Below are 17,142 nucleotides of genomic sequence, written 5' to 3'. Positions count from 1 at the left end.
CTTTTGTACGTGTTTTGGAGTTTGTACGTGCTTCGGCGTTTGTACGTGCTATGGACTTTTTACGTGTTTTGGAGTTTTTACATGTTTTGGAGTTTGTACGTGCTTCAGGGTTTGTACGTGCTCCAGAGTTCGTACGTGTTTTGAAGTTTGTATGGGCTTTGTCTCTAGGGGCCACCGTAAATATACTTTTATTTATTCACTCCACATAAAATGTAATAAATAAATGATATAATACAAAAACCAACTATTCACATTTCAACTTTTAGCTATTTAAATTTTCAGCTTTTTCCTTTAAAACAAATTTAAAGTGAAGCAACGCAAAACACTGCAAACCACAACACAATTAAATATAAATTTAAATATGAAAACAAAAAGAAGATGCACATTCTCTGTCATATGGGCCTGCACGAATAAACTTCTAATGTGACGTTGTTGTCCCTGGCTCTCTTTCTCTCTCTTTCCCTCCCGCTCTGTTCCTGTGCTACTGCGAGTGTAACTACCGCCCCTCCCCCCTCTTCCCAGCGTAAAGCACAAGGCTCGCATGCGGAGTGAAGCGGGAAAAAGTGCGACAGAGAGGGTGAGAGAAAGAAAAAGAAAAAAACCCACGGCTCGCGATAAGGAGCCGGCTCCCGTCGTTCACGTCAAAGATCCAGCTCTAAGAGCCGTTTCGTTCGCAACCGACACATCACTACTGAATACGCTGCAACTGGAATGTGAACTTCACAGAGAAACTGCCTTAGAACTGTAGAAAAGTGTGACAAAGACAAGGAAGCAGCTAATAAGCACAACAAGCTGTCTATATCTCAGACCATGCCAAGCAAAGACCAAAAACTTTGGTTAACCGCTTGAAGAAGTATACCAGAGATATTGAAGCCAGGAGAATAAATCAAATTTGATCAAATATTCTCCACTTAACCATCTACGGTGTAATCTCAGGGGCGGGAGAAGTGAGGGGTCACTAGGAAACCTGCAATCACCAAATACCTGCAGAGAGTAAGTCACTGGAATCAAAACAAGAAAGCTTCGTAACATGCATGGAGGATTTTACCATACATGGGAAGCCATAACCAAGTGGCCAGCATAGTATACAGGAACACCTGTCGGGAATAGAGCCTAGAATTTCCAAGGCTGAAATCCAAATTGCACCCACGGTTGGTTGACAATGACCGAGATAAAATCATACCAAAATTGTGCATACTGGTTACATTTTATATCACCTGACAAATCAAAATGGATTAATGTGTGAAGATATAGCCCTGTGGCTGAATAAAATCGCTGATTCAATTAATCGATGGATCTCTCCAAGTTCGATTGCCAGTTAAATCATTATTTGTATTTATAGAAAGGCATAAGTACACATTTAATTACAGAGCTTTGTTGGAGGCTTGGACCACGGGCAGCAGCCTCAGAAGAGCCTCCTCTGAAGCAGAGTATTTCTTCAGGTCAAACACATCCAGATCTTTTTCTGATGACAGTAAGTTAAAGACCAGAGCTGACCACTGAGCAGGAGACAGTTTGTCTGTGGAGAGACTTCCTGAACTCAGGGACTGTTGGATCTCCTCTACTAGAGAACGATCATCCAGTTCATTCAGGCAGTGGAACAGATTGATGCTTTTCTCTGCGGACAGATTCTCACTGAGCTTATTCTTGATGTACTGGACTGTTTCCTGATTGGTCTGTGAGCTACTTCCTTTCTGTGTCAGCAGGCCTTGTAGGAGAGTCTGATTCGTCTGCAGTGAAAGACCCAGGAGGAAGCGGAGGAACAAGTCTAGGTGTCCATTTAGACTCCGTAAGGCCTTGTCCACAGCACTCTGGTAGAAGTGTTTCACTGCAGAGTCTCTTGTTTCAGGTATCTGAAAAGTTGTTTGTTGTTCCTCTTGCAGCAGATTGAGTCCAGAGTTGATGAAGGTCAGATGCACATGAAGAGCAGCCAGAAACTCCTGAACACTCAGATGGATGAAGCAGAACACCTTGTCCTGGTACAGTCCTCTCTCCTCTTTAAAGATCTGTGTGAACACTCCTGAGTAAACTGAGGCTGCTCTGATATCGATGCCACACTCTGTCAGGTCTGATTCATAGAAGTTCAGGTTTCCTTTCTGCAGCTGATCAAAAGCCAGTTTTCCCAGTGACTCAATCATCTTCCTGCTCTCTGGACTCCAGTGTGGATCTGTCTCAGCGCCTCCATCATACTTGACCTTCTTCACTTTGGCCTGAACCGCCAGGAAGTGGCTGTACATGTCAGTCAAGGTCAGGGTAAACTTTCCACCCTCTCTGGTTTTCAGCACATCCTCCAGAACTGTAGCAGTGATCCAGCAGAAGACTGGGATGCAACACATGATGTGGAGGCTTCGTGATGTCTTTATGTGGGCGATGACCCTGCTGGCCTTCATCTCATTGCTGAATCTCTTCAGGAAGTACTCCTCCATCTGTGGGTCAGTGAACCCTCTGACCTCTGTCACCACGTCAACACATGCAAGAGGGATCTGATTGGCTGCTGCAGGTCGTGTGGTTATCCAGAGGCGAGCAGAGGGAAGCAGGTTCCCCCTGATGATGTTTATCAGCAGCACATCCACTGAGGTGGACTTTCTAGGGTCACTTAGGATTGTAGTTTTGTGGAAGTCCAGAGGAAGACGACACTCATCCAGACCATCAAAGATGAACACAACCTGGAAGTCTTCAAAGCTGCAGATTCCTGCTTCTTTGGTGTCAGTAAAGAAGTGATGAACAAGTCCCACCAAGCTGAACTTTTCCTCTTTCAGCACATTCAGCTCTCTGAAAGTGAATGGAAATATGAACTGGATGTCCTGGTTGGCTTTGTCTTCAGCCCAGTCCAGGGTGTATTTCTGTGTTAAGACTGTTTTCCCAATGCCAGCCACTCCCTTTGTCAGCACTGTTCTGATTGGTTCATCTCTTCCAGGTGAGGCTTTAAAGATGTCTTCTTGTCTGATTGTTGTTTCTGGTCTGGCAGGTTTCCTGAATGCTTTTTCAATCTGTCTGACCTCATGTTCATCATTGACCTCTGCAGTCCCTCCCTCTGTAATGTAGAGCTCTGTGTAGATCTGATTCAGAAGGGTTGGGTTTCCTGCTTTAGCGATCCCCTCAAACACACACTGGAACTTCTTCTTCAGATTAGATTTAAGTGTAGATTGACAAATTCCACTCAAAGTTCCTAAAAGAATAAAGAAATAAAAATGTCAATGAAGTGCACATGATAATTTGATTTCTGTCAAGAAGGACTGAATACATCTTGGTCATCTAAGTAAGTAAGTAAAATTTATTTATATAGCACATTTTCACAGATAAAAATCACAAAGTGCTTCACAATAAGATCAGACATACAAGTTAAAATTAATTAAAAGCCCGTTTGTATAAAAATGTCTTCAGCTGCTTTTTAAAGGAGTCAGTAGAGTCTAGACAGCGTAAAGACAACGGCAGAGATTTCCACAGCCTGGGTGCCAGTGCCTGAAAAGCCTGATCCCCACGTGTTTTAAACCTAGTACATGGGACCACCAGTAGCCTCTGACCTGAAGACCTAAGTGCTCAGGATGAAGCATGAGGTTTCAACAGGTCAGAGATATACTGGGGAGCTTCACCACGCAGAGCTCTAAAAGTTACAACTAAAATTTTAAAATGAACCCTAAAATTTACTGGCAACCAATGAAGAGAAGCCAAAACTGGAGTAATGTGTAACCTCTTGTTTGTACCAGTTAAAAGTCTTGCCGCTGCATTCTGTACAGACTGAAGGCGATCCAGAGCTGATTTGTTGAGACACGTAAAAAGACCGTTACAATAATCCAAACGAGAAGAGATAAAAGCATGAAGAATTATCTCAAGTTCTGCCTTTGACACCAGTAGTCTGAGTTTAGAAATGTTTCTTAGATGATAAAAACAGTTCCGGACAAGTTGTTTAGAGTGTACCTCAAGAGACATTGAACTGTCAATTATAACACCTAAGTTTCTGAGACTCGACTGAAATGAAGGGTCTAAAAAACTGATATGCTGCCTAATTTCTGAGAGCATGTGATCAGGTGCAATAATCAAAGTTTCTGTTTTATCTGCATTTAACTGAAGGAAATTGTCATTTAACCATTGTTTGATTTCTGACAGACAATTATTTAAACAAGACAATTTATAAAACTCAGAAGTTTTGAAAGAACATTATAACTGAATGTCATCAGCATAGAGATGATAAGAAATATTATTGTAACATCTGATAATTTGGCCTAGAGGGAGTATATACAGCAAAGAGAGAATAGGACCTAAAACAGATCCTTGAGGTACCCCAGAAGGCAGAACTGATGTTTCCGACAACACATGATTCATACAGACAGTAAAGGATCTCTCAGATAGATACGACATAAACCATTTTAAAACAACAGCAAACAAGTCCTTCAGCCTATTTATCATGATGCTGTGATCAACAGTATCAAAAGCAGAGCTGAGATCCAACATAACCAGAATGGTGTACTCTCCAGTGTCTGCTGCCATCAGAATGTCACTAGACACTATACTGCAAAACTAACTACACTATCACTGTTTGGGGACTGCACTCATGTACTATTTTGCCCCATTTAGCAAATCTGGCACCAAATCTTTAGAGAAATCTTCTTACTGCTCTGCAGACGATCAGCCAGCTCCTCCTGGTTCATTCTCCTCAGGAAGTTAAGTGTGATCTTCTCAAATGCCTCTCTGTTGCTCTTCCTCTGCTCATCATCCTCTGTCTGACTCTCTACGCATTCTGGGTAATCTGGACTCAGAACCTTCTGGATTTTCTTCAGCTCGTTCTTCACAAAAGTGATGATGTTGTTCTCCAGCCGCTGGAACAGAATACTTTATGAATGACCCAAACAGACTGAAATCATGGAGCCAAACATCAGATCCATGTTGGACACACTGACAATCCACTGGTCTACAAAGAGCCGCATGGAGATGACTGTGAACAGAATAGATGTAAAAAGTAGTTGTTGTACATGTACAGACCTTAAATATGAAGTCCAGGTGTGTTTGATGCTGCTGGACAGACTGACCACTGTGAACCTCTGAGCTCTGCTGGTCCACTCTGTGGAGGAATCATGAAGAATTAGGTCAAGCCTGAATTTCCCTGGAGATGGTAAAATTTAACGGTCTTGCAAATTGACCGAATTAAGAGCTCAGCTTAGTGTTTTTCTGTGAGACTGAATGGCAGTTTTGAGTTTTAGGGTCAGCACTCGGAGAAATTAATCTCAGTCAGTGGAAGTATTTCAGGGTTTAAACTGAATCTCACTTTTAAAAAATCAGATAGCTTTATTCAGGGTGTTTGAGTTCCTTACTTATGTCCAATAGGCTGACACTTCCTTGAACGGAAAGTATATTTTCCTATCTGGTCACTGTTCACGGACAAAGATGGATTCCATGAGTGTTTTACGTTTCCAGCTTTCACTAACCAACCTGCATTGTATACAGTAGTCACTAAAACATTCACATGTGTGTAACAAGATGCTTGATATGGAAGTTGATATGGATGCTTTTATTTTGCTTCTTTATTATAACTTTGGCTTTTAGAAGGCCTTTCTGACTTTTCTTTTTAAGTTTCAGTTCAGTCCTTGAACCATCGGGGGTGGTTAGGCTACTTAACACTGACCTATTAAAAAAAGCGCCAAACTCAATGGATGAACAAGTGTTGTGCCTACACAAAGAACCAATTTTAACTTGTATCTCTGAGAATGTTGTTACTAGCACCCTGATTTAAATACACATAAAACACAAAAACATATAAAATGGCATTTTCGTGCCAACAAGGTGATCCCAAAGGGTTATTAGCTGAAAACTTGGCATCTTATACTTACATCAGAAATAGGAAAGTCTCTCCAGCAAAGACAACATCCAACATTTCTAACTACATCAAGCAGTTAATCACCTCTCAAAGAGTTTATGTTACTAACAGCTCACCTCTCTGCAGCAGACGACTGCAGTCCTTTAAAATCAATACGGTCATATTTAGACTGGTCACTCTTTACGGACACACAGCTGGGTCCAGGTTCACGTCCAGCAGGTCTCTCCTTGATCCTGCTGGAGAGGAAAAGTTGTGTTTTTCATTTGCAGCCAGAGAAGCTGATGAAGAATTAGAATATCTTCATCATTCCAAAGAGAAACAGGTTTTCAGGATGAGCATGAGCAGAAGGAAACTCCAAGCTAGTGTTGGCAGTGTAAGAACAGAGCGCCACCCAGAGGTAAACACAGTCATTTACACTGTGCAGGACTATTGATGAATGTACATGTTGGATACGTTTTATAGAATAAATAAATTCCTCGCTCAGTGACTTCCTTTGAGTGGAGATAATTGATCTGCATTTCAGGAGTGGGACACATCTCATAGACTCCCCCTCTGGTCCTCAGTCTATATATACAAATCCAGCCTCAATCTGGCTCTACGATTTGGTGGGACTGGCCTTTGACAGTAGAGCTCATCAGCCTTTCCCAAGAAACTATTTAAACTATTTAAACCCTATCACTAACGGTTTAACTGAAATTAAACAGTTTGATGAGTAGCAGCTATTTGAGGGATTTCTTAAAAACAGTAATGGCTTTATTCCATGTAAGAAACAACTCATCTCACAATTAAAGTCACTTTCCAACCTGCATTGTATACAATAGTCACTAAAACATTCAACGTACTAGCCATATATCTGATAAAACATTGTCAAAGAATTATTTAAGCCTGGACTGAACACTTATTTTATCCAGTATTAGTATTCAGTAGTATACTACAGTTCCAATAAACTCCACCAATTTAATGTCTAAGATGAAGAGGAGCAGAAACATGCACTGGTATCCTGGATGTTTGACCTGTTTTTCTGATAATTAACTGGAAAAAAACTTCATGAAATGCATTCTGGGTAAACTTTCAAACTGGCCATACCACTACGTGGGACAAGTTGATGCTCAAAACAGGTTAGAAGATATCTCAAGTGTCATTTTTACATACATGTTGATGTCAGGCTCATCTTGTACCCATGATTTTTTGCATCAAAATAAGTTTGTAATTTTAACTCACTAATTGATGAAGCCCTTTTATTTTGTCACTTGCAGTTACCTGCAGCGAAATTGGACTGACAACTAAGAACTGTCAGTGCTTGCTGAAGAATTTTTATGCTCTCATAGTTTTCAGCTCTTGTTTTGTCAGTTTGCACTGTTGTAATGGTTTGCTTGGGTATTTAAAGTTTATTGAAGTAAATCCTTTCTCCTCAGGTATGAGCCAGGTGGTTCTCCTCCTTATGGGATTTTACCTTTAATTAAATAAGTTACCTCATAAACTACACTAAGGATGCAAGTAAAACTTAACATCCTAAATGTGAAATTAAAACCTAGTATCAGTTTCTGTCAATAACACTAAAGAGTATGCTCAAACTTTTTAGTGTTATTGACAGACAACAAAAACACATTAAAGAGGATAAGGCTCTGATAAGGTTAAGCGGGAGAGAATGGATGGTCTCCAGGTGTGCAAAGCTTGTAGAGATTTATCGCAACAACTTTTGTAGCTTTGATTTGCTTTAACTGCAAATCAAGGGTGGTTCAATAAAAGTACTGATTCAGGGATGGGGGGCTGCATACATCCTGTATGCATTCGACACTTTTTACATTTGTATTTGTATAAAAATGGATTTTAATTTACGCATTCATTTCTGTTGATGTACAACATAAAATCCCAGTGAAATATACTTAAGTTTGTGTTTGTACAATATGGAAAGGTTCAAGGGTATGACTACTTTTACAAGGCACTGTGAGTGAGAAAGAGCCATGTCAATTGTTGTTTTTGTTTAGTTTGTTTTCCTTTGCAGAATCTGGAAATATTTGTAAAACTATCAATTAACACAAAGCTCTACATTAGTAGCCGTGTACTGGGCAGTGCAGAACTGTGGTTCACAAAGAATGCATTCAAGTGCACCATTTAGTGTAGGTCACCTGTGTTTTAGCTCAGCTCACAGTCAGTGTAGGTACAAGTGTGTAACAAGTAGAGATGGACCGATCCGATATTACGTATCGGTATCGGTCCGATACTGACCTAAATTACTGGATCGGATATTGGAGAAAAATAAAAAATGTAATCCGATCCATTAAATATCACGAAAGCACCTCACAAAACTTGCAACACGCCGTAACTCGCCTCAGAACGTTAGCACGTCGGAGCAGTATGCATCACGTGATAGAGCGGCTGTGGCATGCGGGACCTGTCGGTGGTCTGGATAGCATGTGGAGCTTCGCTAGCAACCCGGCATTTCATCTCCGACAAAGTTATCCCGAGAGAAGTAAAGCAAGTGTGTAAGTCCATCTCTGAATGTTTGTAAAGCATTCCCACGTTAAGCTTAACAAGCGACTGCCTCTTCTTGCTGCTACTTCAATCATGAAACTGCTTAAATGATCAGCTGATCGGCTTTTCTGTCGCGAGTCCGTCTCTCTTGTTTGTTTTTGGCCCACTTTGCACCAGAAAGAGGAAACCAGCGGCTGAACAACAGCAGCACGTTTAAGCTTGATAAGCTGTTGTTAGAATTTATTTAATATTACTTTCTACACCAGGATCTTTTTCTACGTAGCTGACGGCTGGTAACTGTGCAGGGGCGGATCTAGCAAAGTTTAGCCAGGGGGGCCGATAGGGCATTAACAGGGGAAAAGGGGGCACAAAGACATACTTTTCTTTCTTATTCTCATTTAAAATGTCGAGCTTTTAATAAATAATTGTGCAGTCTGCAATTTTGTTGAAGAAAGATGTTGAATCTATTTAATATTTCTTGAAAAATAATTGATTTCTGTGCATTTTTTTTCACACTGCATCAAATTAAGGTTGATCACGTCGATTAAGCATCATGAGGTGGCGCGTGAGGGGTGGTTCCCTATTTTTTATTTATTTATTTTTGTTGTTGCTGGGAGTTGGAACCCTTTTAGTTAGGTTGCTTAATATTTACGCTAAGTACTCTTTAAAATACCAGAATAGGGAGTATGTGTAGGTTTAAGTTTATTAGATTGATCAGTATTGCTGAACTATGAAATATTTTTTTTGTATACAGGTATAACAGAATAGCTTTAGTGTAGTTGTTGTTTTAAACTTGAGTATGAACTTGCAGACTTGCAAAATGCAGCAAGATATTTAAAAAAACAGTTTTGTTGATTAAAAAACACAATATCGGATTCATATCGGTATCGGCAGATATCCAAATTTATGATATCGGTATCGGACATCAAAAAGTGGTATCGTGCCATCTCTAGTAACAAGATGCTTGATATGGAAGCTTTTATTTTGCTTCTTTATTATAACTTTGGCTTTTAGAAGGCCTTTCTGACTTTTCTTTTTAAGTTTCAGTTCAGTCCTTGAACCATCGGGGGTGGTTAGGCTACTTAACACTGACCTATTAAAAAAAGCGCCAAACTCAATGGATGAACAAGTGTTGTGCCTACACAAAGAACCAATTTTAACTTGTATCTCTGAGAATGTTGTTACTAGCACCCTGATTTAAATACACATAAAACACAAAAACATATAAAATGGCATTTTCGTGCCAACAAGGTGATCCCAAAGGGTTATTAGCTGAAAACTTGGCATCTTATACTTACATCAGAAATAGGAAAGTCTCTCCAGCAAAGACAACATCCAACATTTCTAACTACATCAAGCAGTTAATCACCTCTCAAAGAGTTTATGTTACTAACAGCTCACCTCTCTGCAGCAGACGACTGCAGTCCTTTAAAATCAATACGGTCATATTTAGACTGGTCACTCTTTACGGACACACAGCTGGGTCCAGGTTCACGTCCAGCAGGTCTCTCCTTGATCCTGCTGGAGAGGAAAAGTTGTGTTTTTCATTTGCAGCCAGAGAAGCTGATGAAGAATTAGAATATCTTCATCATCCCAAAGAGAAACAGGTTTTCAGGATGAGCATGAGCAGAAGGAAACTCCAAGCTAGTGTTGGCAGTGTAAGAACAGAGCGCCACCCAGAGGTAAACACAGTCATTTACACTGTGCAGGACTATTGATGAATGTACATGTTGGATACGTTTTATAGAATAAATAGATTCCTCGCTCAGTGACTTCCTTTGAGTGGAGATAATTGATCTGCATTTCAGGAGTGGGACACATCTCATAGACTCCCCCTCTGGTCCTCAGTCTATATATACAAATCCTGCCTCAATCTGGCTCTACGATTTGGTGGGACTGGCCTTTGACAGTAGAGCTCATCAGCCTTTCCCAAGAAACTATTTAAACTATTTAAACCCTATCACTAACGGTTTAACTGAAATTAAACAGTTTGATGAGTAGCAGCTATTTGAGGGATTTCTTAAAAACAGTAATGGCTTTATTCCATGTAAGAAATAACTCATCTCACAATTAAAGTCACTTTCCAACCTGCATTGTATTCAATAGTCACTAAAACATTCAACGTACTAGCCATACATCTGATAAAACATTGTCAAAGAATTATTTAAGCCTGGACTGAACACTTATTTTATCCAGTATTAGTATTCAGTAGTATACTACAGTTCCAATAAACTCCACCAATTTAATGTCTAAGATGAAGAGGAGCAGAAACATGCACTGGTATCCTGGATGTTTGACCTGTTTTTCTGATAATTAACTGGAAAAAAACTTCATGAAATGCATTCTGGGTAAACTTTAAAACTGGCCATACCACTACGTGGGACAAGTTGATGCTCAAAACAGGTTAGAAGATATCTCAAGTGTCATTTTTACATACATGTTGATGTCAGGCTCATCTTGTACCCATGATTTTTTGCATCAAAATAAGTTTGTAATTTTAACTCACTAATTGATGAAGCCCTTTTATTTTGTCACTTGCAGTTACCTGCAGCGAAATTGGACTGACAACTAAGAACTGTCAGTGCTTGCTGAAGAATTTTTATGCTCTCATAGTTTTCAGCTCTTGTTTTGTCAGTTTGCACTGTTGTAATGGTTTGCTTGGGTATTTAAAGTTTATTGAAGTAAATCCTTTCTCCTCAGGTATGAGCCAGGTGGTTCTCCTCCTTATGGGATTTTACCTTTAATTAAATAAGTTACCTCATAAACTACACTAAGGATGCAAGTAAAACTTAACATCCTAAATGTGAAATTAAAACCTAGTATCAGTTTCTGTCAATAACACTAAAGAGTATGCTCAAACTTTTTAGTGTTATTGACAGACAACAAAAACACATTAAAGAGGATAAGGCTCTGATAAGGTTAAGCGGGAGAGAATGGATGGTCTCCAGGTGTGCAAAGCTTGTAGAGATTTATCGCAACAACTTTTGTAGCTTTGATTTGCTTTAACTGCAAATCAAGGGTGGTTCAATAAAAGTACTGATTCAGGGATGGGGGGCTGCATACATCCTGTATGCATTCGACACTTTTTACATTTGTATTTGTATAAAAATGGATTTTAATTTACGCATTCATTTCTGTTGATGTACAACATAAAATCCCAGTGAAATATACTTAAGTTTGTGTTTGTACAATATGAAAAGGTTCAAGGGTATGACTACTTTTACAAGGCACTGTGAGTGAGAAAGAGCCATGTCAATTGTTGTTTTTGTTTAGTTTGTTTTCCTTTGCAGAATCTGGAAATATTTGTAAAACTATCAATTAACACAAAGCTCTACATTAGTAGCCGTGTACTGGGCAGTGCAGAACTGTGGTTCACAAAGAATGCATTCAAGTGCACCATTTAGTGTAGGTCACCTGTGTTTTAGCTCAGCTCACAGTCAGTGTAGGTACAAGTGTGTAACAAGTAGAGATGGACCGATCCGATATTACGTATCGGTATCGGTCCGATACTGACCTAAATTACTGGATCGGATATTGGAGAAAAATAAAAAATGTAATCCGATCCATTAAATATCACGAAAGCACCTCACAAAACTTGCAACACGCCGTAACTCGCCTCAGAACGTTAGCACGTCGGAGCAGTATGCATCACGTGATAGAGCGGCTGTGGCATGCGGGACCTGTCGGTGGTCTGGATAGCATGTGGAGCTTCGCTAGCAACCTGGCATTTCATCTCCGACAAAGTTATCCCCGAGAGAAGTAAAGCAAGTGTGTAAGTCCATCTCTGAATGTTTGTAAAGCATTCCCACGTTAAGCTTAACAAGCGACTGCCTCTCGCTCTCCGGCTGCTACTTCAATCGTGAAACTGCTTAAATGATCAGCTGATCGGCTTTTCTGTCGCGAGTCCGTCTCTCTTGTTTGTTTTTGGCCCACTTTGCACCAGAAAGAGGAAACCAGCGGCTGAACAACAGCAGCACGTTTAAGCTTGATAAGCTGTTGTTAGAATTTATTTAATATTACTTTCTACTCCAGGATCTTTTTCTACGTAGCTGACGGCTGGTAACTGTGCAGGGGCGGATCTAGCAAAGTTTAGCCAGGGGGACCGATAGGGCATGAACAGGGAAAAGGGGGCACAAAGACATACTTTTCTTTCTTATTCTCATTTAAAATGTCGAGCTTTTAATAAATAATTGTGCAGTCTGCAATTTTGTTGAAGAAAGATGTTGAATCTATTTAATATTTCTTGAAAAATAATTGATTTCTGTGCCTTTTTTTTCACACTCCATCAAATTAAGGTTGATCACGTCGATTAAGCATCATGAGGTGGCGCGTGAGGGGTGGTTCCCTATTTTTTATTTATTTATTTTTGTTGTTGCTGGGAGTTGGAACCCTATTAGTTAGGTTGCTTAATATTTACGCTAAGTACTCTTTAAAATACCAGAATAGGGAGGATGGTGTAGGTCTAAGTTTATTAGATTGATCAGTATTACTGAACTATGAAATATTTTTTTGGTATACAGGTATAACAGAATAGCTTTAGTGTAGTTGTTGTTTTAAACTTGAGTATGAACTTGCAGACTTGCAAAATGCAGCAAGATATTTTAAAAAACAGTTTTGTTGATTAAAAAACACTATATCGGATTCATATCGGTATCGGCAGATATCCAAATTTATGATATCGGTATCGGACATCAAAAAGTGGTATCGTGCCATCTCTAGTAACAAGATGCTTGATATGGAAGCTTTTATTTTGCTTCTTTATTATAACTTTGGCTTTTAGAAGGCCTTTCTGACTTTTCTTTTTAAGTTTCAGTTCAGTCCTTGAACCATCGGGGGTGGTTAGGCTACTTAACACTGACCTATTAAAAAAAGCGCCAAACTCAATGGATGAACAAGTGTTGTGCCTACACAAAGAACCAATTTTAACTTGTATCTCTGAGAATGTTGTTACTAGCACCCTGATTTAAATACACATAAAACACAAAAACATATAAAATGGCATTTTCGTGCCAACAAGGTGATCCCAAAGGGTTATTAGCTGAAAACTTGGCATCTTATACTTACATCAGAAATAGGAAAGTCTCTCCAGCAAAGACAACATCCAACATTTCTAACTACATCAAGCAGTTAATCACCTCTCAAAGAGTTTATGTTACTAACAGCTCACCTCTCTGCAGCAGACGACTGCAGTCCTTTAAAATCAATACGGTCATATTTAGACTGGTCACTCTTTACGGACACACAGCTGGGTCCAGGTTCACGTCCAGCAGGTCTCTCCTTGATCCTGCTGGAGAGGAAAAGTTGTGTTTTTCATTTGCAGCCAGAGAAGCTGATGAAGAATTAGAATATCTTCATCATCCCAAAGAGAAACAGGTTTTCAGGATGAGCATGAGCAGAAGGAAACTCCAAGCTAGTGTTGGCAGTGTAAGAACAGAGCGCCACCCAGAGGTAAACACAGTCATTTACACTGTGCAGGACTATTGATGAATGTACATGTTGGATACGTTTTATAGAATAAATAGATTCCTCGCTCAGTGACTTCCTTTGAGTGGAGATAATTGATCTGCATTTCAGGAGTGGGACACATCTCATAGACTCCCCCTCTGGTCCTCAGTCTATATATACAAATCCTGCCTCAATCTGGCTCTACGATTTGGTGGGACTGGCCTTTGACAGTAGAGCTCATCAGCCTTTCCCAAGAAACTATTTAAACTATTTAAACCCTATCACTAACGGTTTAACCCTTTAAGACCTACCATAGAACCAAGTCCGCCAGAGCTTGTATTATATTTTTACATGCTGTGGAGCCATTTTTGGGAGCATTTCAAGTTGCTATACATCAATACAACCATTATAGCCCAGATTTTAATAATATGTATTCATTAAGTGCATAGTAATTACATAAATTGCAAAAAAGTGCAATAAACTACAAAAAAATTGAAAATCGTTTTTGCTTTTTTAACATATATTTGTAGTTAGAGAAATTTAAGAGGCTTATCCCTCAAAACTGTAAATACAAAAAAGTTGCACAAAATAGTTTCCCACCACAGGAAATTTATTTTGAGTGTCTTCATAATTTTATTTTTGAAATACACCAATTTTTATACACTGCAGGAAAAACGAAAATAAATATTATACTGCAAATTTGCAAAAAAGCAGCATATGCATCAAAATAAACTATTTCCAGCAGTGCAATATGAGTCCTAAGCATCCCAGAAACGACACAGAAAGTCATAAAGTCAAAGATAACTTTTAAAAACACAAGTATAAGCTCATGAGGCCCTGATAGTAAAAAAGACTACATTTCCGCGAAAATGACGTCACTTCCGGTTTTGGGCAGGTAATGGCGGACATGCAAAAGTTCGCGCTGATGTCTATTCCAACGTAGGAAGTGTTATGAACAGCTGATCGGATCGGCAAAGCGTGTTTCTGGAATATCATGTTTTTGTTGCTGCAAGCGCTTTTTATGCAGTTTTTGCAAAGCTTTATGTGGAAGGAAACTGTGACCGAGGACAAGCTGATGGCATAAGATGTAAGTACAACTCCTCCGGTTTCATATGCAAAAAAAATTTTTGCGCTAGCTTACGTGGTTGCAGTGCTACTGGGATTTAAAAATAGTTACGCAAAACAGAGCGTGCCCGCTCCGATCGGCTGTAAAGGGTTAACAGAAATTAAACAGTTTGATGAGTAGCAGCTATTTCAGGGATTTCTTAAAAACAGTAATGGCTTTATTCCATGTAAGAAATAACTCATCTCACAATTAAAGTCGTAGTCGTTTTCTTAACATTCTGTTAATCTAAATGTTACATTTTGAGTGGGAAAAACATTTTGTCCTTCTAACAAGTAACTAATTCTTGGATGAATAATGAAATCTTATTCCTGCTTAAAACCACTCCCACTTTTTTTTCTTTTTGTTTAACAACCAAACACCATCAAGCAGTTAAATCAGCTCCCAAAGAGTTCATGTTATTAACATCTCACCTCTCTGCAGCAGACAGAGGCTGGACTTTAAAACCAACTACTGCCTTCATAGACTGGTCACTCTTTACAGACACAGAGCTGGGTCCAGGTTCATGTTTGCGTTTAGTTCCTCGTTTCTTCCTGTGAATAATGATGGAGCAGTGATGTGAGTGCTGAGCTGTGACATGGAGAAGAGTCATGGACAGTTAGAGATGGTCATCTCACCTCTGAGCTTTGGTCTGGCTCTCATGTTCCCCACACAGAGTGCTTTTAGAGGGAGGGACTCCCTCCTCTCTGTCCTCACACTGATCCATGCTGCTCAATTCACATCAGCTCACACACACTTTCTACCTTCACCTGCAGAGGAAACACAAATCATTCATGTGCACATCAACTGAAATCCTCATTTTCTTCAAATATCAGCAACTTTATTTCTTTGTCAGCTTAATTTGTAATTTGTATTTCGTAGCATTTTCCCCAATTTTTCCTGTTTCAAACCGAAATACTGAGAGTTAAATAACATCTATAAAATCTACAGTTTGACTGAAGTGAATTTCTTTCTTTTTTTAACAGATAGAAATTGATGCTGCATATTATTGTATAAATACTTTATTGTGCATCAACATCATCGCTATTATTTTAATACAAATAGTATTTTCAAAGTACTTGGTCATCAAAACAAGCTGAAAAATTAGTTTTTGCATGTTGCAGTTTAACATCTGACTTATTTTAATTCAGTTGTTTGTGATATGTAGCCATTTGTAAATGGTTTAAGGATTAGAGGCTGAACATAAGTTTTCTTCAGTCTCATGCCGTGAATATATTGCATTATATTAGAAATGCAACACCTAATGCACCAGCCACCTTTCCTTGTGAAAACCCTTTGTTGGAGCACAGACTTTGTGATGCAAGCTCAATCAGTGCTACATCTGATTTAAATATTACTTCATAAAGTCCCACGTAAACCCAAATCATCCTGTCTGCTCCACACCGAAACATTCAGCCAAGCAATGTGGTTTATCATATAACATTTCACAAAACAAACTGTTTTAAAACCAGCGTTATCCAGTCAGTTTTATTACCAACATGCAACAAGTGCAGCAACAACTGTGTTTTCTGACACGAGTTTCTGTTTAGATGAAGTTAGTTTGTGACGCAGTATTTTAAATCAGGCCTACATGTTTAATCTATATCTAAGCTACATCTATAATAACATCAATAATAACAATAATAATAATATCTCCTGCTTTCTCCTTAACACAAGTGGATCTCTGAGTCTCTCGAGCGGCTGTTGTTGTGTCAGTGAGGGGAGAGCAGCAGCTCCACTCCGCCTCCTCCACAGACTGATGGAGGCAGGAAAAGCTGCCTTTAGTCATCAGGAAGTGGATCCACAGTAATCCACAGAATTCAACTGCTCACCGTCAACTAACTCTGCTGCTGCTCTCAGTCCCGGACTCTGATCACACACTAACAGGAAATTGGATTTGAGATGACTCGTGTTTTAGTTCAATATATTGCTGTTATTTGAGTATTATATTGTTCCCTGCTACTTCTGAGTTTTGTTCTCCATGCTCTTATGGTCTTGGTTCCCTTTTGTGTCTTGTTTGTCCTCATCTTATCTTTGTGTCTTGTTGTCAGTCTCCTGTGGACGTCAGCCTTTCCTCCATGTGTTCTTACCTACCTACATGGTTTGTCTGCCTCTATAGTTCATCTTGTTTCCTCAGTCAGTCATGTCTCTATGTTTGTTTACCTTTCTATCAATGTCAAGTTCATATATCTTATTCCTGGCCTCTGTGTGTTACTCACTTCCTCATTTGACAATTCCTTGTTCTGCTGTATTCCCCAAGTGTGCCAAGTCCCCCCCCTTTGATTTTGGGTTTACTTTCATCTGTGAG

At 39.4% G+C, this 17,142-nt stretch overlaps 1 protein-coding gene across 8 annotated transcripts in view; it reads right to left on the bottom strand.

Moving 5' to 3' along the window:
- The window catches only part of LOC146712594 (uncharacterized), a 41,431-nt gene that overhangs the window by 13,037 nt on the left and 11,252 nt on the right, over window positions 1-17,142 (bottom strand). For 3 of the 8 annotated variants that reach the window (XM_085452070.1, XM_085452067.1, XM_085452069.1), the window contains 8 exons: window positions 15,473-15,604; window positions 15,269-15,388; window positions 13,455-13,574; window positions 9,689-9,808; window positions 5,929-6,048; window positions 4,981-5,059; window positions 4,613-4,817; window positions 1,369-3,169 (listed from right to left, as the gene is read on the bottom strand). In XM_085452070.1, coding sequence (XP_085308196.1) covers window positions 1,369-3,169; window positions 4,613-4,817; window positions 4,981-5,059; window positions 5,929-6,048; window positions 9,689-9,808; window positions 13,455-13,574; window positions 15,269-15,388; window positions 15,473-15,561 — 2,654 coding nt within the window. In that variant the 5' untranslated portion in view covers window positions 15,562-15,604. The remainder of the gene's footprint in view (window positions 1-1,368; window positions 3,170-4,612; window positions 4,818-4,980; window positions 5,060-5,928; window positions 6,049-9,688; window positions 9,809-13,454; window positions 13,575-15,268; window positions 15,389-15,472; window positions 15,605-17,142) is intronic. The other 5 variants (XM_085452066.1, XM_085452068.1, XM_085452072.1 and 2 more) reach the window with 4 other exon arrangements.

This window comes from Copadichromis virginalis, linkage group LG3 (assembly GCF_057382275.1).
Source record: "Copadichromis virginalis isolate Kocher_CV1m ecotype Utaka linkage group LG3, C_Virginalis_male_GT1.1, whole genome shotgun sequence".
NCBI classification, from domain to species: Eukaryota; Metazoa; Chordata; class Actinopteri; order Cichliformes; family Cichlidae; genus Copadichromis; species Copadichromis virginalis.
This window is presented reverse-complemented; position numbering and strand designations above follow the sequence as displayed.